The sequence below is a fragment of the Tricharina praecox genome (assembly GCF_024521635.1).
Source record: "Tricharina praecox strain CBS 144465 chromosome Unknown BZA05scaffold_41, whole genome shotgun sequence".
In the NCBI taxonomy this organism is placed as follows: Eukaryota; Fungi; Ascomycota; class Pezizomycetes; order Pezizales; family Pyronemataceae; genus Tricharina; species Tricharina praecox.
The window spans coordinates 129,835-152,165 of NW_026250443.1; the positions used below are offsets into that span (position 1 = coordinate 129,835).

General features: G+C 53.3%; 5 protein-coding genes across 5 annotated transcripts; 3 read left to right on the plus strand and 2 right to left on the minus strand.

The window, feature by feature from the left end:
• Positions 1–1,876: 1,876 nt before the first annotated feature.
• On the plus strand, positions 1,877–2,713 carry BZA05DRAFT_422610 (uncharacterized protein; the record flags this gene model as incomplete). The annotated part of the gene is made up of 3 exons (XM_051485801.1): positions 1,877–1,932; positions 1,969–2,422; positions 2,525–2,713. 3 exons carry the CDS (start codon positions 1,877–1,879, stop codon positions 2,711–2,713), a joined length of 699 nt encoding a protein of 232 aa, XP_051335038.1.
• Positions 2,714–5,326: 2,613 nt separating this feature from the next.
• On the plus strand, positions 5,327–7,117 carry BZA05DRAFT_412479 (S-adenosyl-L-methionine-dependent methyltransferase). Its single transcript, XM_051485105.1, has 8 exons — positions 5,327–5,615; positions 5,678–5,730; positions 5,790–5,912; positions 5,974–6,223; positions 6,286–6,365; positions 6,424–6,622; positions 6,703–6,920; positions 6,977–7,117. Exons 1-8 carry the CDS (start codon positions 5,580–5,582, stop codon positions 7,017–7,019), a joined length of 1,002 nt encoding a protein of 333 aa, XP_051335039.1. The 5' UTR covers positions 5,327–5,579; the 3' UTR covers positions 7,020–7,117.
• A 5,460-nt stretch (positions 7,118–12,577) lies between these two features.
• Positions 12,578–14,050, minus strand: BZA05DRAFT_464062 (uncharacterized protein; the record flags this gene model as incomplete). The annotated part of the gene is made up of 3 exons (XM_051487728.1): positions 12,578–13,160; positions 13,202–13,817; positions 13,876–14,050. Coding segments are annotated over 3 exons (1,374 nt in total), but the record flags the coding sequence as incomplete, so codon positions are not given.
• Positions 14,051–15,134: 1,084 nt separating this feature from the next.
• BZA05DRAFT_477611 (S-adenosyl-L-methionine-dependent methyltransferase) lies at positions 15,135–17,070 on the minus strand. Its single transcript, XM_051488315.1, has 8 exons — positions 16,868–17,070; positions 16,610–16,715; positions 16,465–16,517; positions 16,383–16,396; positions 16,128–16,313; positions 15,929–16,069; positions 15,558–15,855; positions 15,135–15,484 (listed from the first exon to the last, which is right to left on the minus strand). Exons 1-8 carry the CDS (start codon positions 16,895–16,897, stop codon positions 15,314–15,316), a joined length of 999 nt encoding a protein of 332 aa, XP_051335041.1. The 5' UTR covers positions 16,898–17,070; the 3' UTR covers positions 15,135–15,313.
• Positions 17,071–20,651: 3,581 nt separating this feature from the next.
• Positions 20,652–21,525, plus strand: BZA05DRAFT_206894 (uncharacterized protein). The gene has a single exon (XM_051479565.1). The coding sequence runs from the start codon at positions 20,761–20,763 to the stop codon at positions 21,286–21,288; it is 528 nt and encodes a 175-aa protein (XP_051335042.1). The 5' UTR covers positions 20,652–20,760; the 3' UTR covers positions 21,289–21,525.
• The last annotated feature ends 806 nt before the right edge of the window (positions 21,526–22,331 follow it).

Below are 22,331 nucleotides of genomic sequence, written 5' to 3' on the forward strand. Positions count from 1 at the left end.
GGGATAATCAACAGTCTTTCTGTCTCTCTACTCGTATATTTCACATCCGGCATACCAGAAATAGCACTGGAGTGGACGATCCATGTCAAAATGCTCGCCGGTCACCCGAAGCGGCTGTGCCGCTGCGGGGTAACGCAAATATCCATCACAGATTCACAGTGAACCTCGATGCGCAAAGGATAGTCGATCCAACTATATTTCCCCACCCACGCAATGGCTGCGGACAGGCGCCGTCACCGTGAGCGGGGTATGGTGCTCGAGAGGGAAGCAGCGGTCTTAAACCCCCACTGCCGCACTCGAGCGACGTGCTCATTTGGTTCCAGCATTGCCGGCGGTGCGGTCAATACATTCACAGCGATCTAAACCTGCAAATCCTTCGTAGTACATACCAACCTTCACTCTCCTCCGACCATGGCGAAGAAGTACGCGAAAGGCCAAAGCGTCAGCTACACCGACAGTAAGTCCCCCCACTACTAAACATTCACTGCCATAACGTCGCGACGTTCAGGATCCTGATTGCGGCATGGACAGAGGGGGGCAAAACCTTCCACGGAGAAGTCAAAGCCGTCATGAGCGACGGCAGGTATTCTGTAAGTTGCGGGTCGACCAGTGGGATCCATCCCAGCATAATGTGTATGTACATACTTACACTCATCGGAAAATTCAGGTTCAGCCCACGACCACGGCAAAGGGCCAGACGATAGTCCTTCCCGCCGGCCGGCTGGCTCTGAATCCGTATCCGGGGGCGAAAGCGAAATAGTTTCGGACGTGCCGCGGTCGAGCCCGGCTCAAGCGTCGGTGGTATCATAGCATAGGGCAAAATTGTGATCGTTTTCATCATGCTTCGTTTTCTTGCCTGGCTTGTCCTGTCGTTACCTGACTGTTGAATGAGATGTTGGAACACTCACCGTGAGGGGTAGTCATGCGCAACAAGATCTGCCGTTGAAAGGGAATTGTCGGGGAACTGAATCATTTTCGCAACTCAACGAAAATACAAAACTACCTGCCGTGATAGTAGAGGGCTCGGGATGATTCCAGTCGCCATTCCACGCCGGTGATGTCAATTCATTAAAATTTTATGCTGCTGTACTAGACGTTGTGACACCACCAGGAGGCTCTACTTTCCCTGGAAATCTAGTTTTCGCATTAGTTGGATGGGTGTGGCAGAAGCGTGGAGGCTCTGGTGTCGGTGTATTCTCTTTGCTAGTAGAGGAGTTTAAAATCTCTGCGTGGAGTGACATCATCCAAAACACTTAAGCACTCATTCAAAATGTCCAAGTGAGGCATGAGTCTTGAGTAGAGCAAGACGGGAACAATTGTTATTTCAAATATTGACCGAGACACGGTGCAATTAGCATTTTACCCGTCTCCGAGTATACGTCATCACCATCACTCGGTCTGATATCCCAACTCCGTCTGTCGTTAACCTCAACTATCACTCGTTTCTGAACACTCGAGGAGATTTCAGAAAATTCCGTCACCACACAGTTAGTCCGCTAGTTTGTGCCTCACAATCGCGGGCTAGCTTAGATTTGCGCTGGCATGGTTTGAAGTGGATCCTACCAATGAATAGGTCGACTGACCCTTCTAGAATGGACATCCTTCACGTTCCCCTTCAATTAGCAACACCACCAACAACCCCAGTTTTCCGCACCTTTTGCAATCACTACACACCTATTTGGCTATTCGTACGACAAACGAATACCAATCACACCGAATCCGCCTACGAGGGATAACCAGCAAGCACCACGAACCTCTTCATGTCGACGAACGCTCTACCGCCAACAGTTTGGCCAACTCCGGGCGAGATCTTTGCCTGTTTCGGAGACGCCAACAGATCACGCGACCAGTGGATCTATTACAGCTGTCGTCGGCGATGGTGTTTACCAGGCATGCCGGGAACGGGATATTACACATCAAGAAGCACTTACAGTAATCGCCTGGCTGAGAAACGACGTTGAGCATTAGACTGAGGAATAAGGAACTTTTGGTGAGGATGAAAGAGGTCGAAGATCTCGAGAAGGAGTTGGAATCAGTCAAGGAAGCATTGAAAGTGGCTCTGAAAGGCACTTGGCATTGGAAAGATGAATACGACGATTACTTCGCCTCATTTATCGCCGGCGGCAGCCACAACGAAGAGGTTGAGAACACGGCAGACCGCCAGATCAAACCCCAAGCACCAATCGTGCTTGGTGTACTAGTAGGCCTGGAGACGTTTCCAGAGTTTCTCGACGATGTCGAAAAATACGTCCGTGTGGTAGGGGTAGTGTGCCCTGGAGCATCGATTGACAACCAACACATCGATACTATGCGGCGCTTCCTTGACCCGAAGATTTCCGGATGGCTCGAGACACATCTACAACAACAAGGTATCAACACCATACCACCTCCTGATTACGACTATGGAATTACATGGGCGAGCGTGCGAACCACCTTCTTGAAGCGTTTTATGCCAGCTGAAGATTTTGGGTTTGTTCGAAGGTAATTGCGTACCCTGCAGTTCAACAAATTGGATGTGCTACAGTTCAACCCGAGGGCTCTTGAATTTGTGGAAGTCCTGGGTGGTTCACCCACAATCACCTCGGAGAACCCACTGTGGCATGAGTACCTGCTGAAGCTTCCGCTGGCTCCAGAGACGACATCACAGATGACATTGAATATGCCGAAATTATGCGCCGACCAGGGAATCGTGACCCAACACTTGCAGACTTGATGGGTATTGTGGCTGACAGAACACTGGCATTCCCGCCATCTGCTCAAACAATCGACCCCAGTTATGGCCCATTGGATTTTGCCAAAATCAGAAAGGAAGCCTAGGATTATTATCGCAACACAAAGTGTAATCGCTGTGGTGCGATGGGTCATATTGCGAGACAATGTCGAACTCGCAGGAGTGCTGAGAGGTCTTCTAGCTTTCGTTTTGAACTTTATCGTCGAAAACAGCAAAGACGTGAACACAGCCCGAAGGAAGATCGGGAAGATGAAGTTCGCCCTGGAATGGTTGACGGTGTCGATGGAAATAAGGGAAAGGTGGACTGGGGCCTCAACAGTATGGGCGTTGAGTGGCGAAGCGGTTTTACCTATCCTGGAAAGTGGTCTTGGGAGCTGGAGGGAGAGGGGTGGTCAAGTATGGAAGCCTGTTCCGGAGAGGATACGAAGACGGATGGAGGAAGGAATTCGGTGAAGCAGAAGAAGGGCGGAGTAAAGTCGGGTAAAGTCAGATAGTAGATGTGATACAGCGTCCCTCTACCCAGACAAAGAAAGGAAAGTGGGAAACTTTGTATCTTTAATATCTCGAGGTTGTCACCACTGGGAAGAAAAAATTGAGATTTCTTAAGATCTCACGTAAAAGTGCAAACCTCTCATTTTGAAACCCGCCCAGAATATACCTCAAATGACCCAGGTACTTCGAAATTCGAATCTTCACATCCCGTTGTAAAACACTAAAACCGCACATTGTAGCCTGCTCTCGCTCGCTTATCTGCCCGAGAGAATGTTGGTTGTCGGGTCGTATCGGGTCAGGCCGTGCTCGCCACCAACCCCCCCGCCATCCCAGCCCAACGTGACGGCACTGCTGTACTCTATAGTACCGGTTTGCCGTCGTACCGATCGCAGAACCTTCGGAATCCGGTGACATACCTGTCACAATCGGTGTGGTGATGGCGGCCGAAACACCATAGTTAAGGTAGCCATGGCTAGCGAGTGCGAGTGCAAATATAGCCGGGTGCCGACTGGTGTCTGTCAACCAACGTGGTGGGGTAGAATGATCGATCTGATAAGATCCAAAGATGCGATAAGATGCCCATCCCATTAGTCCTCGACATAGCCTGTCACGTCGCTAAGTGCGTGTGTCAAGTCGGGCGGCGCGGTAACCTTTACCGACACTCGTTTGTTATATAGGAAGGATGCAAAGATCAAGAAAGTAACGTTCGGCTGACACGCCGACCATCATTCTCCTTTGACTGTGTGAGATCGGATTGAAAGAGCACCAGGTAGTTATGTCGTCCACCTGCTACTAAAGCGCGCAACCCGCTTGGATGCGGCGGGCCCACAACCGACTGAAATGGTCCGTGTCTGCATCCAAATCGGGCGCAGCGACCGATAAGCGTCCCTATTAGCAGGTAGGTGAGTGGGAAGGCAAGCACGTAATCCCGTCCCATGTGGCGACCAAGCCGTATCGGTACAAGCAACGTGGCGATTGCGGGCTGGGTGTGGCGCCATGATGTGGACGGACTGCATGTGTGTCGCGCGTTTGCACATAATCTAAGCGGAAGGGCAGGGTTGACAGTTGCGTTGATCGCAAATCCCGGCAACGAATAGTGCCGAGACAGCAGCGGCAAACGTCCCGCACCGATTGTTGGGTGATACGCGGAATAGAAGAAGGTGTCTAGTAAATATGGTATGTACTCTGGCCAAGTGCGGCAGTATCGCGGATTACTTGCCGCCACGTAGGGTCCCGTTCTTCTGGCTGAAGAACGAGTTCATCCCGTCTATACCAATAGCGTCCACTGCAGCAAGGCATAGCCGGTTTCCGGCGGCAAAGCAGACTGAGCGTGCCTTCTGCATTTCTACCAGCAGTCGCGCAAATGTACTGTGCAGGTCCGTCGCAGAAACGCTGTCGCGGCCGAGACAATGCATTCCGCGCAGACCCGATTGGAGGTGGAAGTGTGCGAATCCGCAGCCAGGGTGATTAGCCGCGCATACAGGCTACAGCCACGTACACGGACACGAAAATCTGCACCACGTACGGCGGCACCGCAGAAACATGCACATATCGCAAACGGCGTTGCGCTCGGATAGGAGGGTAGGTGTGCTGCTGATCGGCGCGTTCCTTCCTGTCTTGAACCGTGTCAGCAGCAGCAACAGCCGACGCGCGGTATCTACTGTACAGGCACTGCATCCAGTATGTGCAATTTAGAGTACATATAGGTACCCATCCTAATTGGCGTTTCCGTCCCTCGGGGCCAGTTTTCGAGTGTTGATTTTCCGGGGTGGGTCAGCGCTCGGATAGAACCGGTTTCGACAACTGCTTTTGCCTGTCCGCTGGTTGTCGTCGTCGCTGATTCTGACTGTCGCGGAAGCCTGTGAGAAGCATTCTATGTGGTATAAAATCGCATGCGGTGGTATCAGCGTTGGGGCATCATGCACGCGAGGCTAGGTACCCATCCGGCAGTTGAAAGTCAGCCCACGCCATGCGGGGTACGGCTACCCGCGGTAATAGGCCGCGTGGTGATGGTGGTGGCTGGTGGTGATTGTGGCTGGTGGTGGTGTGCCGGTGGTGCCAGAACTCACTCCGTTACCGATGTCTGTTTCCCGTAGAGTGTCCCGTCAATACGGCCCAATCGGTGGCCCCCCCTGCAGGTACAGACTTTCCATGGTTCCCCGGCAGTGTCTCTTTACCCATCACCCCCATCACCCCCATCATCCTCCGCCATCCCCTCTATATATACGTTGTTACCGCCGTGTCGTTCAACTCTGTTCTCACTTGTCAGTCTGGATCTCCTGCAAACTGCCCGATACTCGAATCCCTTCCATTCCCCGCACCTGACAATCCAACTACGCACAACCTGCTCTCAGTCATGGCAACCACAGTAGAAGCCCTCGATCACGCACCGGTATGTCTCCCCCGTCGGGAATCTGAGGTGTCCGCACCTTTCGTGGCGCTGATTTTCCCCAGTTGGAAGTCGACACCGATCCAGAATTCTCGTCGTCAGACTACTCCTCGAGCCTGTACGTTGTCACCTAACCTCGGGGCCCTACGATGGGACGACAACTGACACGCGCTGCAGCGAGAGTTCCACTCACAGCATAACCTCGTCCATCGTCGACTACGTATACGAGAATGGTCGCCGCTATCACCGATTGCAGGAGGGTAAGTACCTGTTGCCCAACGACGAGACGGAGCAAGACCGGTCGGTAATTCCAGTGCATCTCCGAGTATCTACAGCATCGCTAAACCCGTTGCCGCTGCAGTCTCGATATGTACCACCACCTGCAGCTACTGCTCCTCAAGGGCGCTCTCTTCGTCGCTCCCATCGGCGATAACCCCCAGCACATCCTCGACTGCGGCACCGGCACGGGAATCTGGGCACTAGATGCCGGAGAGCTCTACCCAATGGCGGAAGTCGTCGGTGTGGATCTGAGCCCCATCCAGCCCGAGTGGGTTGTCCCCAACGTCCGTTTTGAAGTCGACGATCTCGAGATGGACTGGACCTTCCGCAAGGTATGTTCTTCACGTGAACTTAGCTGCCATGCCCCCGACCACCGACTGACCAACTCCCACAGGACTACTTTGACTTCATCCACTCTCGCAACGTCGCGCAAAGTATCCGCGACTGGCCGAAATATTTGGAGCAGATGTACCGGTTCGTCTTTACTGACACGCTCTCGCCCCCGAGCACTCGGCTGACACGTGCGCGGTAGACACACAAAGCCCGGCGGCTACGTCGAGCTGGCCGAGATCGGCCTGCACTCGTACTGCGACGACAACTCTTACAAGGGCTCTGCGCTGGAGACGTACATCGTGAGCTTCGTGAAGGCGATCGAGATCGCCAGCCTGATGCAGCCGACGGGCGACGCGCTCAAGAAGATAGTCGAGGCGGCGGGGTTCGTCGATGTCACTGTAACTATCCCTTCCCCCCTATCCCCTCCCAACCTCCCTGCCCCACCGACATCCACTGAAGTCTCCGGTGCCACTACTAGATAAAACAGTTTAAGCAGCCCTGGGGCGGCTGGCCCAAGAACTCGGAGATGAAGCGCGCGGGGTTCATCGTCTCGCTCAACAGCGCAACCGGCTTCGAGTCCTACGGCATGGCGCCGATGACCCGCTTCCTCGGCCTCAGCACAGATGAGGTCCTCACCATGTGCAAGAACGCCCAGGCCGATGTCGAGAGCAGGAAGGTTCATGCTTATCAGGTCATGTATGTATCCTCCCTCCCGAGGACGCCCAGTAGGAAGCGACACGCTAACGGAATAGGTGGCACGTCCTGGGAAGGAAACCGGAGAAGGTCCGGAAGTAGGTGGGCACTGTGCACTGCGGATTCCGTGGAGGAGTGGCTGTGTGGGTGCCTGGACCGACGGAAGGCTGTTGGATGTGTACATAGATTATGAAGTTCCGATTGATGGTTATCATTGAGCTACGGATTTGGCGCTTCCGGTTGACACTCTTGATATCGACGGCTCGAACTGGTTGCCCATGCCCATGCCCATGCTCGAGCCATCGATAGGAAACGCACCTGAATGTCTGGCCAAGTTAGCTGCTTCAGAATCTGTATTAACGGGAAAGACGCGCAGTATATAGCGCACGAATGTTCGGCGGCCGCTGTCCTGTCGTCTGCCCCGGCGATGAGGGGATCACGTCTGGATACATAAGTACTCGTAGATGAAGGATCTGATAAGACAGGAGGAGGCGAACCTAGTCGGATCGAGTAAAACCGAACGTTGTAGGCGGCCGAGGAGAGTCATTTGCGATGACTCGTTGAATTTGGACATGATCTCAACTTCTTCAACCATATTTCATTTTCGCTGTCTGAGTCCTGAATTCTGGGAGTACGTTAGTCGCCCGGCTTGCCGTTGTGAATAAACAGCAATTGGAGCTGTTGATTACAGAGAAACCTCAAGCTTCCGCAACGTTTTCAATATCGGCGGATGTGCCTAAGTTGATGATTGGGATGATATCTTGACAGTGTGACCTACATACACTCAGGGAGTATACCACACTCGCTCGCTCTCGTTGGCCGCTGACGAACTGAGTAGGCGATCGTCCGGATTTCAACACGCAGCTGCGATTCGATGTGGGATCTCCGACGCTTCGATACCCGTCTTGCGCACACCACAGAACCCAAGGACGAGAGAGACTCTACGAGAGAGAGGTAAGATGTAGGAGTATGAAGATTGATAGACAGGGTGATAATTCCCCTCATCATAGAAGATCGCACCCAGCCTCTATGACAGCCCATATCAGCCTTGCGGGCACGATACCTCACTCGGACGTCCAAGTTCCAGTGCCCAGGGATTTTGCGTGCGAACGGAAACTGTGCGAACATATTACGTAGATATCGCAGGTGTGTTGAGCAGTTACTATAGAAGGTGAGATGCATAGGCCATCTGCGGAGAACATTCGAACCCCCCGCCTGACGTCGTGAGTCGTGCCCACGAAAGTTGGAACTTGGTGTGGTGGAACTTGGATTCTGGAAGCCATCGATACGCACTCGACGAAACTCAGCCCAGCAGACAGTTGACCCGCAACCGACTACGTGCTAAGGCAAATGTTTTTCCTGATTTCTGGCGATGGGAAATTAGTTACTACGCATGGTCGAACAGATGCTACATGGCTTCCGGGTATCCACTACACTCTAGCTCTACTTTGCATTCACTCATCACTTTAAAAAGAACAACGGAAAGTCCTGGGGAGGCCCTCGTGACTTGGGAGACCACCTTCACCCTTCAGTGGCAGTGCCCGGGTGTCTGCAGGTAAAGCACTCCTATCACGCTTACCGGTACTCGCACTCGAGCCCACGGATGGGCAGCGACTCGTCCAGCGTAAAAACGACGTTCCCTTCCGGTTTACGTTCCCTTCGACTGCCGCTGTCGTCTGCCACCACTACCTTTGACTAGGTAGGATAGATCTACGATCTGATAAGAGGAGGTGCAGAGGCGAGTCGGATCGGTGGGTCATCGGGACTAACAGGATCCACTGACACCAAACGTTGTAGGCTGCGGAGGAGAGTCATATTCGGTGGCTCTTCGAAGTTGCATACAGCCTCAACGTCTTCATCATCTTCCATTTTCGCCGTCTGATTTCTAGAATTACGTCAGCCGCCCCAATTTTCGCCACGAACAAAAGCAATTGTGGCTGCGACATATCGTGGCTTACGAGGAAACGAGGAGCTTCTGTAACGTTTTTAATATCGGTTTTTGACGAGGATAATCCAGTTTACAAATTGAATGACGAGGGTAATCCAGTTGTCTTTTTTAGACGAGGGTAGTGTAGTTTTTTTTTTTTTTTGGACGAGGATGATCCAGTTTACAAATTTAATGCCGAGGGTAATCCACAATAAGCGCTCAGCTGCCGTGCTGCGCCACAGCGCCAGCGCGCCAGTGTCAGAAAATAATACCACAGAGAGAGAACATCATCAATTGATTGTCGCATGCAGCATTACTAGACTATCCATTTACGACTCTACCCAGAGTAACATTTGTATGCGCCTTTCACCATATAGAGGCATAATGGCCTGTCTCTTTGCATTTTAAGCAGCGGGGTGGAGCAAGGTCTGGGATATTCAACAGCCACCCTGATGCTCCTGCGGGTATATCTTTCTCATTTCACCCTTTGTCATCCGCTTCTTGGGGGGTCGCCCTTTCGGAACGCGGGTGAGTGGAGGTTCACATTTTGCCACCACCACCACCTCCTCCTCCTCCTCCTCCTCCTGCTCCTGCTCCTGATCCTGATCCTCCTTCTCGGATCGCTGTGCTTCACCATGCTTGTTTTCCATCGATACCAGTAGAATTGCAGCATTGTATGCTGCCATCCAGTTATGCCGTGACATGTAGTCAGGCATGAAGGCTATCGGAACCTTCATGATAGCTTGGATAACTGTCACGGCATGTCCACATGGAGCACCGGTATCTTGTCAGCGGACACACGTGCAAGTACGCTGCGTGAGATTTTCTGAGAATCATCGCTGATCGGACATCTAATTTCATGGTCATCCACACATGTACCCATCTGTACATTTTAAAGGGTTGGGTGATTGGGATGGAATCAATCTTTTCTGACGCTGGCGCGCTGGCGGTGTGGCGCAGCATCGCGGCTGAGCGCTAAACTAAACAGACAAAAAAACTGGATTACTCTCGTCAAAACCCGTTTTAATATCGGCGGAAATGCATAAACCTATCAGATACTATCGCTGACCCGAGGGGCTAGGCCACATGGGAGGCTATGGCACCGCTGACACACTCGTCTCGATGACTTCGCATCGTCGTCGCACTCTTGTATCACAGCCGGGTAGAAGTGCCGTATTCAGGTTGCATAGATTACCCCGCATCATCATGGGGTTGGATGTCTCCGACGTGTTTACAGCTGACCATCGAACGTCGCGTAAGACACCACGATTCACATTCCCCGAACAGCCCGAGACGGTCTCAATCTACCCGTCACACGAAAATTTCACAAACGGATACACCCATCGCCCAGATGTCCTCCGATGCCTCGCGATTGCATGTCATCAATCCGAGTCTCTCCACCGATTGCACGAAATATTCCCGCTGGTAGTCTCTCTACTGGCCGTCGGGTCGGACAGTGGCGGGGAACCGCAGTGTGTACATATATTGCCATGATCTGCTTAGGTCGCAAGAAATTACTGATTAAACAAAAAAAAATCTCCGTGCTGGCCGGTAGCTGGGTATCACTCCCATTGCCCAGATCGGTCTGATTGATTGTATGCGCGTGTTTGTTGTCGCAAAAGCATGGAAAAATCGACGTTGTGGTAGCGTTCCACTGAACTCTGACGGTAGTCACGACATGATCGGGGTCGCACTCATCATTGGACATGTTCGGATGAAGGATATGCCCTAATGTTCCATATACTTGTTAAGAGAAGACGAAGATATTCTATTCAATACCCTAACAACATCATTGGCAACTAGTGAATCTCCCAGGTATATACACATAACAGACCTCTTGGTCGACGATGGCTGCCCTCTCAAGGCGGCACTCGGTCATCCGACTTCCTCTCCGCAGACCTCTGTACCAGCCATCAGATCATCTCCGAGCGTTCGATTTTTGACAGTACTGTAGCGCATGTATTAAATCTCCCGCTCAGCACTCCGTCTCGTGGACACCTCCCACCAGCATAACCCGATCGCGTGCAACTTTATCCCCCTTCGGAGGTCATCATAATAGGCTCCCCTAATTTATGACAAATCTCTCAACCGTTCTTGTCTTATCGTAGGACAGCTCCCGGGCTATCGGACAAGACGCCTCGATCACGTGCAGTCGGCTAGCTGCCATAGGGTGCTGCCGTGCATACGCTGGCGCCGACCCCGCTGGTGAGTCGTTCATCCGCATGGGACGGGACGTATTTGGAGGTATTGAGCACTCGAGTCCCACTGTTCAAATTTTGTATGAAGAGCTGGCAAAGCAAGCCGACAGTTCTGTTGCAGCAGGAAATGTTAGTACATAGCAGTGGTTCTTACGGTCTACTCCATTGCAATGTCACCATGTTTGTGGAATTAATACGGATCCGCGGCGGGCACCCTGCACATCGACCGAGCACACGGCGTGTCGCTTTAAACATTCGAGGGTTGCGGCCCAGTCGTGATGCCGATATGCTGGTGGTGTTTAGAGCCACGCCAATTGCTTCGCGTATCTTCCGGTTAAGTGAAGTGAAATGCTTCTCATATCAGTCGTTGAAAAACACATTCAACGTCCCAAATTTGGCGCAACTACGTACATTGAAACGTCCGGACCCGGCGATACATTCTCTATTACTAACTGCAATGATAGAAAGATCGTGACATTGGTCGGCTGCGTTGTGCCCGAATATGGCACAACAGAATCGGCTAAGCCGCGTAGACGTCTCCATTTGTTTTCCATCAACCGACCGCAAACTCACTGCTGACGAAAGAAAATGAAAGCAAGTAGTATTGAAATAGCTGAACTGAATATGACTAACATTCTAACGGTTGGAGTAACAGATTCACAAAAGAAAAATGAAGGGAATCAACTGGGAGGTCGGGGAGCTGGCCTGTGTGAGCATATCACGTTGAGTTGTTTGCATCGCGGAGCAGCTGGATCATGTACCTGCGTCCATGCCTCTCCGCACATCTCAGCGGCGACAACCCGGATTTTTTTGTCACCCGGAGGTCAGCGCCACGTGCGAGCAGCAGCAGGGCAACCCCGCCTTGTCCTTCCCTCGCCGCAACGTGCAGCGGCGTCGAATCGTCCCGTGTGGCCGGCAGGGCGATCGCCTCGTTTCCGTGAGATGCTGCAACATGTAGCGGCGTTGACCTATCCTGTGCAGCCGCCGAGACATCGGCACCACGATTGACAAGGAGCAGGGCTATCGATTCGAATCTGCCCCTCGCCGCAAAGTGCAGCGGTGTCTCCCCGTCAATGGTTACCGCTGAGGGATCAGCGCCACGGGCAAGGAGCACCCGGGCGAAAGCCTCGTGTCCGTTATCCGCCGCTTTGCGTAGTGGCGCACATGCTAGAGTTATGCGCTCCTACGTCTAGCAAATTCTGAGCCACTTCCAGATCTCCAAGCGTACACACGTCGGGAAGCAACCCATCTATCTGGTCCCTGCGTTCTGACTTGAGTTTGAAAGTAGTGGTCAACTTCAATCTGATACGAGCCTCCAGACTAAATTCGGACTCAAATGAGCTGGTGAATTCCCGTCCTAATCCAAAGACGCAGACTGTGGAAAGAATGTCACATGTTTTGTGAAGCATTTTGAACCTACGCCAACATCCGTCGGCGTTGGAATACTTTTTGGCCCGACAGTGGCTGCTGTGATAGCTCAACCATTGCTGATGCGTCATTGCCGATGTGAATGCCTCCCAAAGCCCGATCAAGATTGGACAACCTTCGCCGCCATGGCCAAAATGCCATGGCCAAAATACAGCGGCGTACCAGAACATGTGACGCTCGCTATGATGCTCCTCCTCAGTGTTAAGCGTCCAGTCGTAATCATACCAGGAGTCGAGTGTGCACAGAAATGAGAGGCAGACTTTCGCAATTTTGGTATGTGTATCTACTTTGGCCAGTTTGAAATCCAAACACTCCACCACGGATAGATGTGCAAATCGGAACACGTTGAGGCGTTCGTCCAGAATAATGAGGATGTGGCACGCCTTTAACAGTTCGTTCGCCTTGACTGTAGGGTTGTGGGGAAAATGACCACAGCCATGGACCTGCATTGTGATGGCATCAAGCAGCGTCTCAGATCGTAGCGGCTCGTACGAGTATTGAAGCCAACGGAAGGCTTTGACTGCTAGTTGTGGAGCGTTGCCACTGTGCGCCATAATGCGGTTGAATATCTCGGCGTATGCGTCTATGAGAGTGTCCGGAAGGGTCTTTAGGCTGCGTCTCACGTCGTCCGCGGTGGACATGTTGCAGAGAAAGGTAATTTGAAGAGCAGCAGTTGGAACTTGCACCGCCCTGTTGGTATTTGAACCTAGTGGCCGCCTGTGCTAACTTACATTCCCCTAGATTGCTCACATAGGACTTCACATATTTCATCCTTTAACCCATATGGAACATTGCCGTGAAGAAGCTCCTTATCCTCGATAGCGCCACGAACAGTCATTTTCACGAACTGGATAATGTTGGTCACATTGTCGTCTGGTTGCAACTGGATCCTAGGAAACGTCTCGAACTGCAGGAATATATCTATGTCCATTCGCGTGGTTGCAAAAATCTTGACAAGATTCTTTGATCTTTCGACGAGGTGCTTCAGCGCATGAAGTAGTTTCAACCGCACTGTATGATCGATTTCGTCGAAAGCATCTATGCATATTGTCGTTCGAGGATGTATATCCGTGAGTTGAAGGAGAAGCGCCTCGCTTTCTGTCAGGGTCAGTCGTGATGACGTTTGCCCATTCTTCTCTCGCTCTGTGTAGATCTCTAAAACTGGCTGTAGAAGTGCTTCTGAATCCGTCTGGACAAGCTGCTCAATGAGCGCGCTAAGAATATTCTCAGGATCTCTACGATTCTCCTCGGCTCGATTACAGCAGAAGTATGCTAACTTTCCGTCTGCCGGAGTTGAAAGGTATGAATCGATGGCCCGTGATGCAGCGTAGGTTTTGCCGGCGCCAGCTATCGGAATAGGTAAGACGAGAACCTTTTCCAGTGAATGAGGTTCACGGAGACTTACGAATTCCCCGCAACATCACTTTTGAAACACTCAAGGATTTCCAACTGCAGAACTTCTTCCTCCCCAAAATCCACTCGCAAGTGCCTGCTAGACGCCCATCGCTGATACGCTTGTGGTGGCTGATGTACGAAATTGTGGAGATCCAATTCAGAATCTCGGTTCTAGTGGCGTTTAGCTACAATGTGAGTGATCCGCGAAGATATTCGCAGACTAATCAATTTTCGACGTAGCAATGCCGCTTACCGTGTGATCTACCACCGCGAGGTCTCGTTAGCCATCATGAATCCCCCGTCGGTACATCATCAGTTTGCCGGATTCAAGGGAAAGGCTTACCCGCCGGTGACGAACGTCTTCCCACCGTGAAGCTCTCCTCCAAGGATCTCGATGTGCATGGCCGCGTCCGGGTAGTTTCGTGTCTTCCATGCATTACCGGAACTACGTGGCCGTAATAAGTGACTCCGGTTGTTTATTGGTCAGTGATATAAAATCGTGTGTGCAACTGCAGCCGACCCGCGGCGGAGATGACAGGAAGACGTCAGCATCGTAACATGACCTACGAAACAAGTTTCCGGGATTTCGTGCGCTCGAGCATGCATCGCATACTCGTGCCAACGTGCCTATCACCATCACCGGCCGCTCACAGGATCGCGCCCTGGGGTACTCCTACGAGTGCGTTACCAGAGCGTGGCCTTGGTCGGTCGGGAAAAAATTAAGTAGACCCGACCTAGGTTTTGGTAGGTCGGGATATGTCCCGACCAATCAGACCTTGCCAGGCTCCGTCGACCTAGGTCGGCCGACGTCGGGTTAACTGTTAATTCAATCAGTCGCAAAATTTTACTTAGTTCTGGCGGTTATTAGAGCATTTCCGACGTCAAATCTTGTTTCTTAGCCAAACGTATACCGACCCAAGATATTTTGGTCGGACTGGTCTATGTAGAACACTGGACGCCGTGTGTTGCTTTTCCAATACATGTGCTACTGGTGCACGCGGATATCCTGCCTGCGCGCCTCTAGAAATAATGTATCCAGCGATCAGATATCTCTGGGGCGCGAGGGTGCGTATGTGAATGAGATACGAGCGTTCTTCGTGCTACCTATCGTGTGTGGACTTTGGGTGGTTGGTGGGTTGAATTCGACAGGGTTACCGCGGGTAGAAACTGGAGAACACGGAGATGGAGACGGATAGAGGGGCATCCACTGTTGTGTCGGTGGGATGTGCGGGACTTACCGGGGGGAAAGCGCACGCATAGACGGCAAGGGAGGATGTCTCATCATCCATTGCCACAGGAGGTATCTACATACTGGTAGCAATCTAGGAAAATTCGGGCAATACCGGTAATCGCATCCTCCATAGCTCAACCCGTCCATCCCCGCACCAACTCCCACTCGTCGAATACAATACTACTTCACATCTGGCAAACGACAGCCCACTACCCACCTACTTTGTTTCAATCTTCTCCGTCTCCGGCTTCCTCCCCACGATGTGCAACATATGCTGGTACACGTGGACCTTGCGGCTATTAACCTCCGCAACGGACTTTGCGCACTCCATCTGGACGTCTTCGGGTTTCATGCCGAGGACTCTCGTCATAGGCGCCATAGCGTACGACTGCCACCACCCGCTGTTAGCCGACTCCACTCCCCACGCACACGCATTCCACCCCCCACTTCTAGGAACATACCTCCAGCCCCGTAACCGCCGTCAGTGCCATGATCTGGCCGACCTTCTTCATCTCTGGATTCTTCGGCCAGGGTCCCCAGGGCTGCTTGATATCGTGCACGACAACATCGACGAACCCCGCGTCTTCAGCGTACTTCTTCAGCGCCGCGCCAGACGGCAGGATCAGCCCCGCGGCCACCAACGCTTTCTCGAATTTCTTCCCCAGTCCCTCGATCGCGCTGCCTGCGTGCGTGTGGTCGTCGCAGTCCAGCGACATCATCGCTTCCGCGAGCTCGATGTAGCCGCCGGGTTTGGTGTGTCTGGGGCAGTTGTCAGTGGACTGGGGACCCGAAGGTGGCAGCAGGGGATGAGGAAGTGGGCGGGGGAACAAACGTGAACATCTGCGACACGTAGCGAGGCCAATCCTTAATGCTCTGGGCGATATTGCGCGAGTGGATGAAATCGAAGTCGTCGGCGCGGTAGGTCCAATCCAGCTCGAGGTCGTCGACTTCGAAGCGCACGTTTGGGACTACCCTGCAAGCCGCGGGGTATGTCAGTTAGAATCATCGGGCAGCATCCTTCATAGTTCTACCATTCCGGCTGAATAGGACTCAGATCGACACCGATGACTTCCGCCGAGGGGAAAACCTCGCCCGCATCGAGCGCCCAGATCCCCGTCCCGGTGCCGCAGTCCAGGATTCGCTGCGGGTTCTTGATCGGTGCCATACACAGCTCGCCGTGCAGCGAGAGCAGTTGCAGGTGGTGGTAGAGGTCAAGTCTAATTCGCGATTGACTTGTTAACTACGCCTGGGCATCGAGGCGACAAGGCGGGGGTGTGCGTGCGTACCGGTCTTGTTCTGTCTGTACCGCTCCGACTGGGAGTTAGCAGATAAACGCCCAACCGCTTGCGGAACTCGGAGATCACCGACCTCGTCATTTGGCAGCATGTACTGACCCTCCTGGAAACGATGATAGCGGCGTCCTAACGCATCATGTCAGTACTGTATCCAGCTTCAAATGTTGGCGGCAATGCCACGCCACGCATCCGCGAAGATGGTATTCGAGGAGAGCTACCGTTTTCGTACACATAGTCGACGACGGACTGGGAGAGGCTCTGCGTCGACGTCGCCAGGGTGCTCGAGTACCCGGACTCGTCATCGCCGTCGGTGTCGGCTTCCAACTGCGGTACGGTAGGCACCCGTCAGTAGTGTACCGTGTATGGGTATCGATGGGAGCGACGAAAAGAGAACGACGACTGCCTAGTAGGCGGGAGACATCGCTCGAGAGACTCCCGCCCGCGAGTCTGTACGCGAGACTGGAGACTGCACTTACGGGCTGCGAGTCGTGTGCCTCTGACGCCATCCTCAATCTTCCGAGTTCGCGTGTGTGTAGAGGTGAGGTAGTATCGTGTCTTCGCGTTCCGCTTCGGTAGTGTAGGGTGGCAGGGCTGTGTAGATGAAGGATTCGCGAACAATCCTCGTTTCCGCAGGCGAGGCGGGATGCGGTGGGTACTAAGTACTCTGCTCTGCTCTGCTCTTCTCTACTCTGCTCTACTCCACTTTGACTTACGTACGCCCTCGCGGCAGATAAGCAGAATCGTAGCGATAGCCGCGGGCCCTGCGAGCGGGGAATCCCGGTCCACCCTGCTCTCATATGTGGCCAAGGTCCCCCCTGGCTAACCACAAGCGACCGCCCCGCAGCATGCCGCGTACCTTATGCGGACCTACACACGGATGTAAAGTGCCGCAACAGCCGGCAATCGCACTTGCACCAGCCGAACCTGTCTGTCGGTGGTACCACGAGGGGAGTCGCGCGATATGCGGCAGTGCAGTGCATCCGCAGCTGGCGGGTGGAAGTAATTGAGTTTTCGCGTGGCGCGCAGAGGTGGTGGAGATATAGTGGAGTGCACCGTCGGGAAGCACCTGCTGTTGCTGGATTCGTGCGTGAAGGATGGGGTTGATAGGCGTTTGTAAAACGGTGCTCGGGGCCACGCTGCAAAATGACTTAGGTAGAATAGAGTACCGGTGCCAATACCGGACATGTGGATGGTCGGGGGATGAAAAGGCGATCATTACAACTATCATTCAGAGTTCCATCTAGGTATGTGCTCTATTCGAGCCTCCCCTATCTGGGGCGCATCGTCAGATGTTGTTTTGTTTGATCACACCCGGACATACATAATCAACCTATGTTTTCAACTGCTACCATCAAGCTTGTCACTTCGGCATTCGTTTCTAGCTATGTCCTGCGGACCACCGTTTATTAAAAAAAAAGAGTCAATCGTCCACTGACCGGCCCGGCTCCGTGTGGTAGATAATGCGCGGCGGACCTTCGTGCCCGCCGACTGGGCAGTGGGTACCGAACGGCGGTGACCAGTGAAGAAAAAGACGCATAAAAGAAGTAGGAGATACGCACTTGAAACATCTGTGCAGTCTGGGCTGTTCACCGCCCACCGCCCCCGACCGCTCCGAGTCTATCCTCATCGCAGCAACTATCACTACTACCACCTCTGGTCCGTATCGCTCCGGGAGGCAACCACACTCTCAATCACTGCTGTAGTCTGCTCGAATCCCGGCTCTGCTAGCACGACTACCAATCGCGTGATGACTGCTGCACCAAGTCCGCCGCGTCGGAACGGCGAAGACTGGCCGATAGACCCCCGTCTATTGCTCGTCATGGAGAACGCGCGTGTTGCTAAGGCCGGGGGTTCGATTGGTGAACAACGATCAAATCAGTGTTCTTCACCGATTGATGATTTCTCAGTACTGATATCCTACGCGCCAGCGCGTCAGTTCATCCCTCTCTCCTCCACAAGCTGTGAAAATGAGCACCATATCTCACTCGGACACCCAAGGTCCACGCCCGAAATCAGGTTTTTATCAAAGGCTTTTCGCGATAGTCAAATAGGCTGCATGCGAAAGGTATTCCAGCGGAAATATTCGCTCCTGTTGATCGCATATCCCAGGAAGGATTAGTGGGACGATTCCCAGGTCTGGTGGGAATCTATGGCATTAGACACTCTGGATGTGTGAGTAGGTACGCGAGTAGGTACTTGTGTAGTCACGTGGACGCCTCAATGCTGACAGCAAACACAGCTAAAGTAGCGGAATGAATGATGGAACTATGCTAGGACACAAACGAAGGTCTTTTCTCGCAAACGAAAGGACTACAATTACCACAAATCACTGGTTTCGCGGTTGGAAACGAATGATCCCCGCGGCGAGGGCTGCAGGGTGTGCCTTGAACAGCCGGTATCGAGCTCGCGGTGAGCGGTCAGTGTCGCCCTGGGCGAAATGAATATGTAGTCTGCCATGATTTACTACGGGTTGTCAGGCCTCAGAGAGTGTTGAAAGGAGTGATATGGGACGGGCGTCATGCGGGGATCGCCTCGACTATTAGAAAGTAACCAACTCTATCTGAACTTGCATTGAGCAAGGCGAGCGAGAATGTCTAGGAAAAAACTCTGTGGGTACTACCAATAATTATCTTTGCACACCACCCTCATCCAATTTAGGTGTTGCCCGTTTAGACACTCGTCCGTTTGCCAAATTTCCCTACGTGCGCGTAGGGCGGTGAACCACCGTCCGGACTACAGTCCCGAGCGGACTATGCCGAACACTGGGTCACCATACCTGCTCATCTGTGGTCGTAGTTATGGCGGTGGTTCAATTTTCCCGGGATGACGGTGGGTACCATTACTGAACCTCTGACGGCTGACGAACGAGTGGCGCTCCCATGATCATCAGGACGATGATTCATAGCTGCCACTAATTCGTCGTGTTTGAAGCGTCAACGTCAAGTGATGAGCTGTTGGGCAGGTGTCAAGTCTCCGGGTCTGGTCGCCCCCACTATCTCGCCTGTGGAACGCTCTCCTCTGTAGAAGAACCAGAGTGCAGCGAAACGATAACGTGCCGTCTCTGGCATCGGACGTATCATCCTGTGGTGCAACTGTGGCGCGCTTGCTCTGTTCGGGATGGTTGATCAATAGAACCTTTTAACCATTCACTCCTATCGCACCCACCATCGCCGTGGCCAGGTATACGCTGTGAACCTGCCGGATCCGTTCGGCAATCGCATCCACCGATACACACTTTGCGGAAGCCATATCCGCCTGGCGGTTACATCCACGCAACCAAAACCAAGCGGAACGCACATCCACTCGGCGATTGCATCCGTCGGAGAAAAAAAACCGCTCGGAAGTTGGTTCCGTCGACAAAGCCTACGGCGTATAAATTGCTATCATCCCACAGCTGTCGACGCGGCAAGGCGAGTGCGAGCAAGTGATGCAGACGTCCGCTTGCCGCGGGCGGCGGGGCGACTTCCCAGCTCCGTCAATCGCAAGAAGCCTTTAGCCGTTTGGGAGCTGGGGTTTCAAAGACAATCGAGCTCACTCTTAGAGAAGGTATCGCCTTGCCGACTATGATTTGTTTCCCGGATGGGCTCGATGGTGATACGGCCCGTTCATCAGAATACGGGCCGTTGGCATTGGACTGCAGTCCGCCCTGACCTTAAAACCGTTTGGATTAGTCCGTTCGAACACCGCTCCCGGACCGATTGCTAAGATATAGTCCAGTCCGGTCCAAGGCCCAGGACGGACGGACCGGACAACCTATGTCCAACACTAGGTATACCGCAGTGCAATCGCCCTGTTGGTCTGCGCAACCATCGAACACCCCCCCCTAGCTAGATAGGTACTTGATGTGGCTCATATGCAGAGCGAGTCGAATTTAATGGAGCATCAGGGCTAGAGCCTCGAGTGCGGTAGTGCCCTCCATCTCCCGAAGTACCACCTTGCGGCAGGGTTCTACATAGATCAGTGCCGACTAAATTTGGGTATCGTCTGGTCGGGTCGGGATTCGTCTGGTTGAGAAACAACATTTGACGTAGGAAATGGTCTAACTATCGCCAAAAATCAGGAAAATTTTGCGGCTGATAGAATTGACAGTTAACCCGACGTCGGCCGAACTAGGCTGACCTAGCTTAGTGAGGACGGGTTGGTTTACATATATCCCGACCAATCAAACCCACGATCTGGTCTGCTTATTTTTATCCCGACCGGAAAATCGAAGGTCAGGTCGGCGTGTTGGCAGACCGATTTAGACCGGTCGCTCGACCGGTTTGCTCTATGTAGAACACTGCCTCGCGACTTGCCAGCACGTACGCCTGCACGGCTGCCACTCTGCTGCGGATGGCTGTGCTACAATCAAGCCGCAGCCGGTGCCGATATGTCGCCACGTAATGGATACCTAGTTTTATTGACTCAGTGTTCAGCCGCACGGAACGAAACGCGACGGGGCAATTGGCGACAACGTGAGTGCGAAAGCGCGCCGAGAAATATCAAAACGAGATCCAGCAGCTTCGCCGTCAGGACAACACGGTGCGACAAATCCCGAAACTCGAAAATGAACGGCCTCTCGATCGGCATGGCCGTAGTGGGGCTCGCGCAAGCGGCGGCCCAGATCGTACGCCTCCTGTCTGGGGTAGCCGATGCGCCCTCGATTTCACGTGACGTGATCGCGGAGGTGGGGTCCATGGAAGTCATCCTGCGTCTGCTTGAGACGTTCGTGCTCGGTTCCGCCGCCCACAACGAAGATCGCACATCCCTCGTTCGTGTCGATGACCTCGTTACCATCCTGACCAGCTGTGTCTGTGCCTTCTCCGAGCTCCACTTTATCCTAGACGGCTGCGACACCAGCGACCCGGATGCGACTCGAGTGACTCTCTGGGATCGAGCCCGATGGGCGGCGAAGTAACCAGAACTCGTTCGGGTGTTGAGGAATCTACAAAGCCACAAGATTTCGGTGAGTTCGTTTCTGGCAATGTTAGTTCACTCCGTCAGTCATGTTTTCTGCCAACATGTCCATCACTGATCTTGGAGTGTAGGGTAACTGCGGTCGAAGGGCGGAACGAGAGGCAGGAACTCAGGGACCTCATCACGATTTTGCGACGCGACGTGGATCTCGATCAGCGGATGGTGTCTTTCGCGTCTACTGGTGTTGGACGCAGTGCATCCTCGGTCCTTACAGTCCCGGCGGTAGCCGGCGTGGCTGGGACACCTTCCGCGGTGGTCGAAGCCGGCGCCTCCTCCTCCTCCATAACCACGATATCACCCATTCTCGGGGTCACTCCGGCACCCGTGATTGCGCGGTTGCGCACAGGGGCCCTCTACTAGAGAAATTGAGTGCCAGCAGGTGGATGGGGTACCCCCTGGCGCGAATGATGCGAACTATCGCACGACCGAAGAAGTAAGCGAAGATCGCGGTTTATTTCTGGACGACGTAAACAGGACGCGTGGCCGGCATGGATCGTTGTCGTGGCTGGCAGGATGGGGCGGGTAGTGCACTGTTGATGGGATTGGTGGTGGCGGTGGTTGTCGCTTTCCTTCGGTACGGTAATTCACCATGCCCCGCCGGCGGATGCCGGTGTTGCCACCTCGCCCGATGAAGTGGCGGGGAATTTTGTGGTTTGCGTTGGTCGTCGCAATATTGAGGGTATGTCCAATCAGGATCGGTGATGTAGCTTCACCGTTGGGTCGTTGCTTTGCGGGATAGAGTAGCTTGCATCTTCTGGTGAGCGCGGGGGGTGGGTTACAGAGTCGGGAGGCAGTGGCGGGGATGGGTCCGACCCATTTAATGATTTTCGCGTGAAGGTTAGCAAGAGGGTCTAGGTCGATGGTGGAGGTGAAGGGGTGGAGAGAGAACGTGCGTGCGGTTAGGCGAAGTATTGCAGGTGAATTGCCGTGGGTGATGATGGTGGTGGGTCGTTCTCTCGTTATACGAATTGGGGTGTTATCATT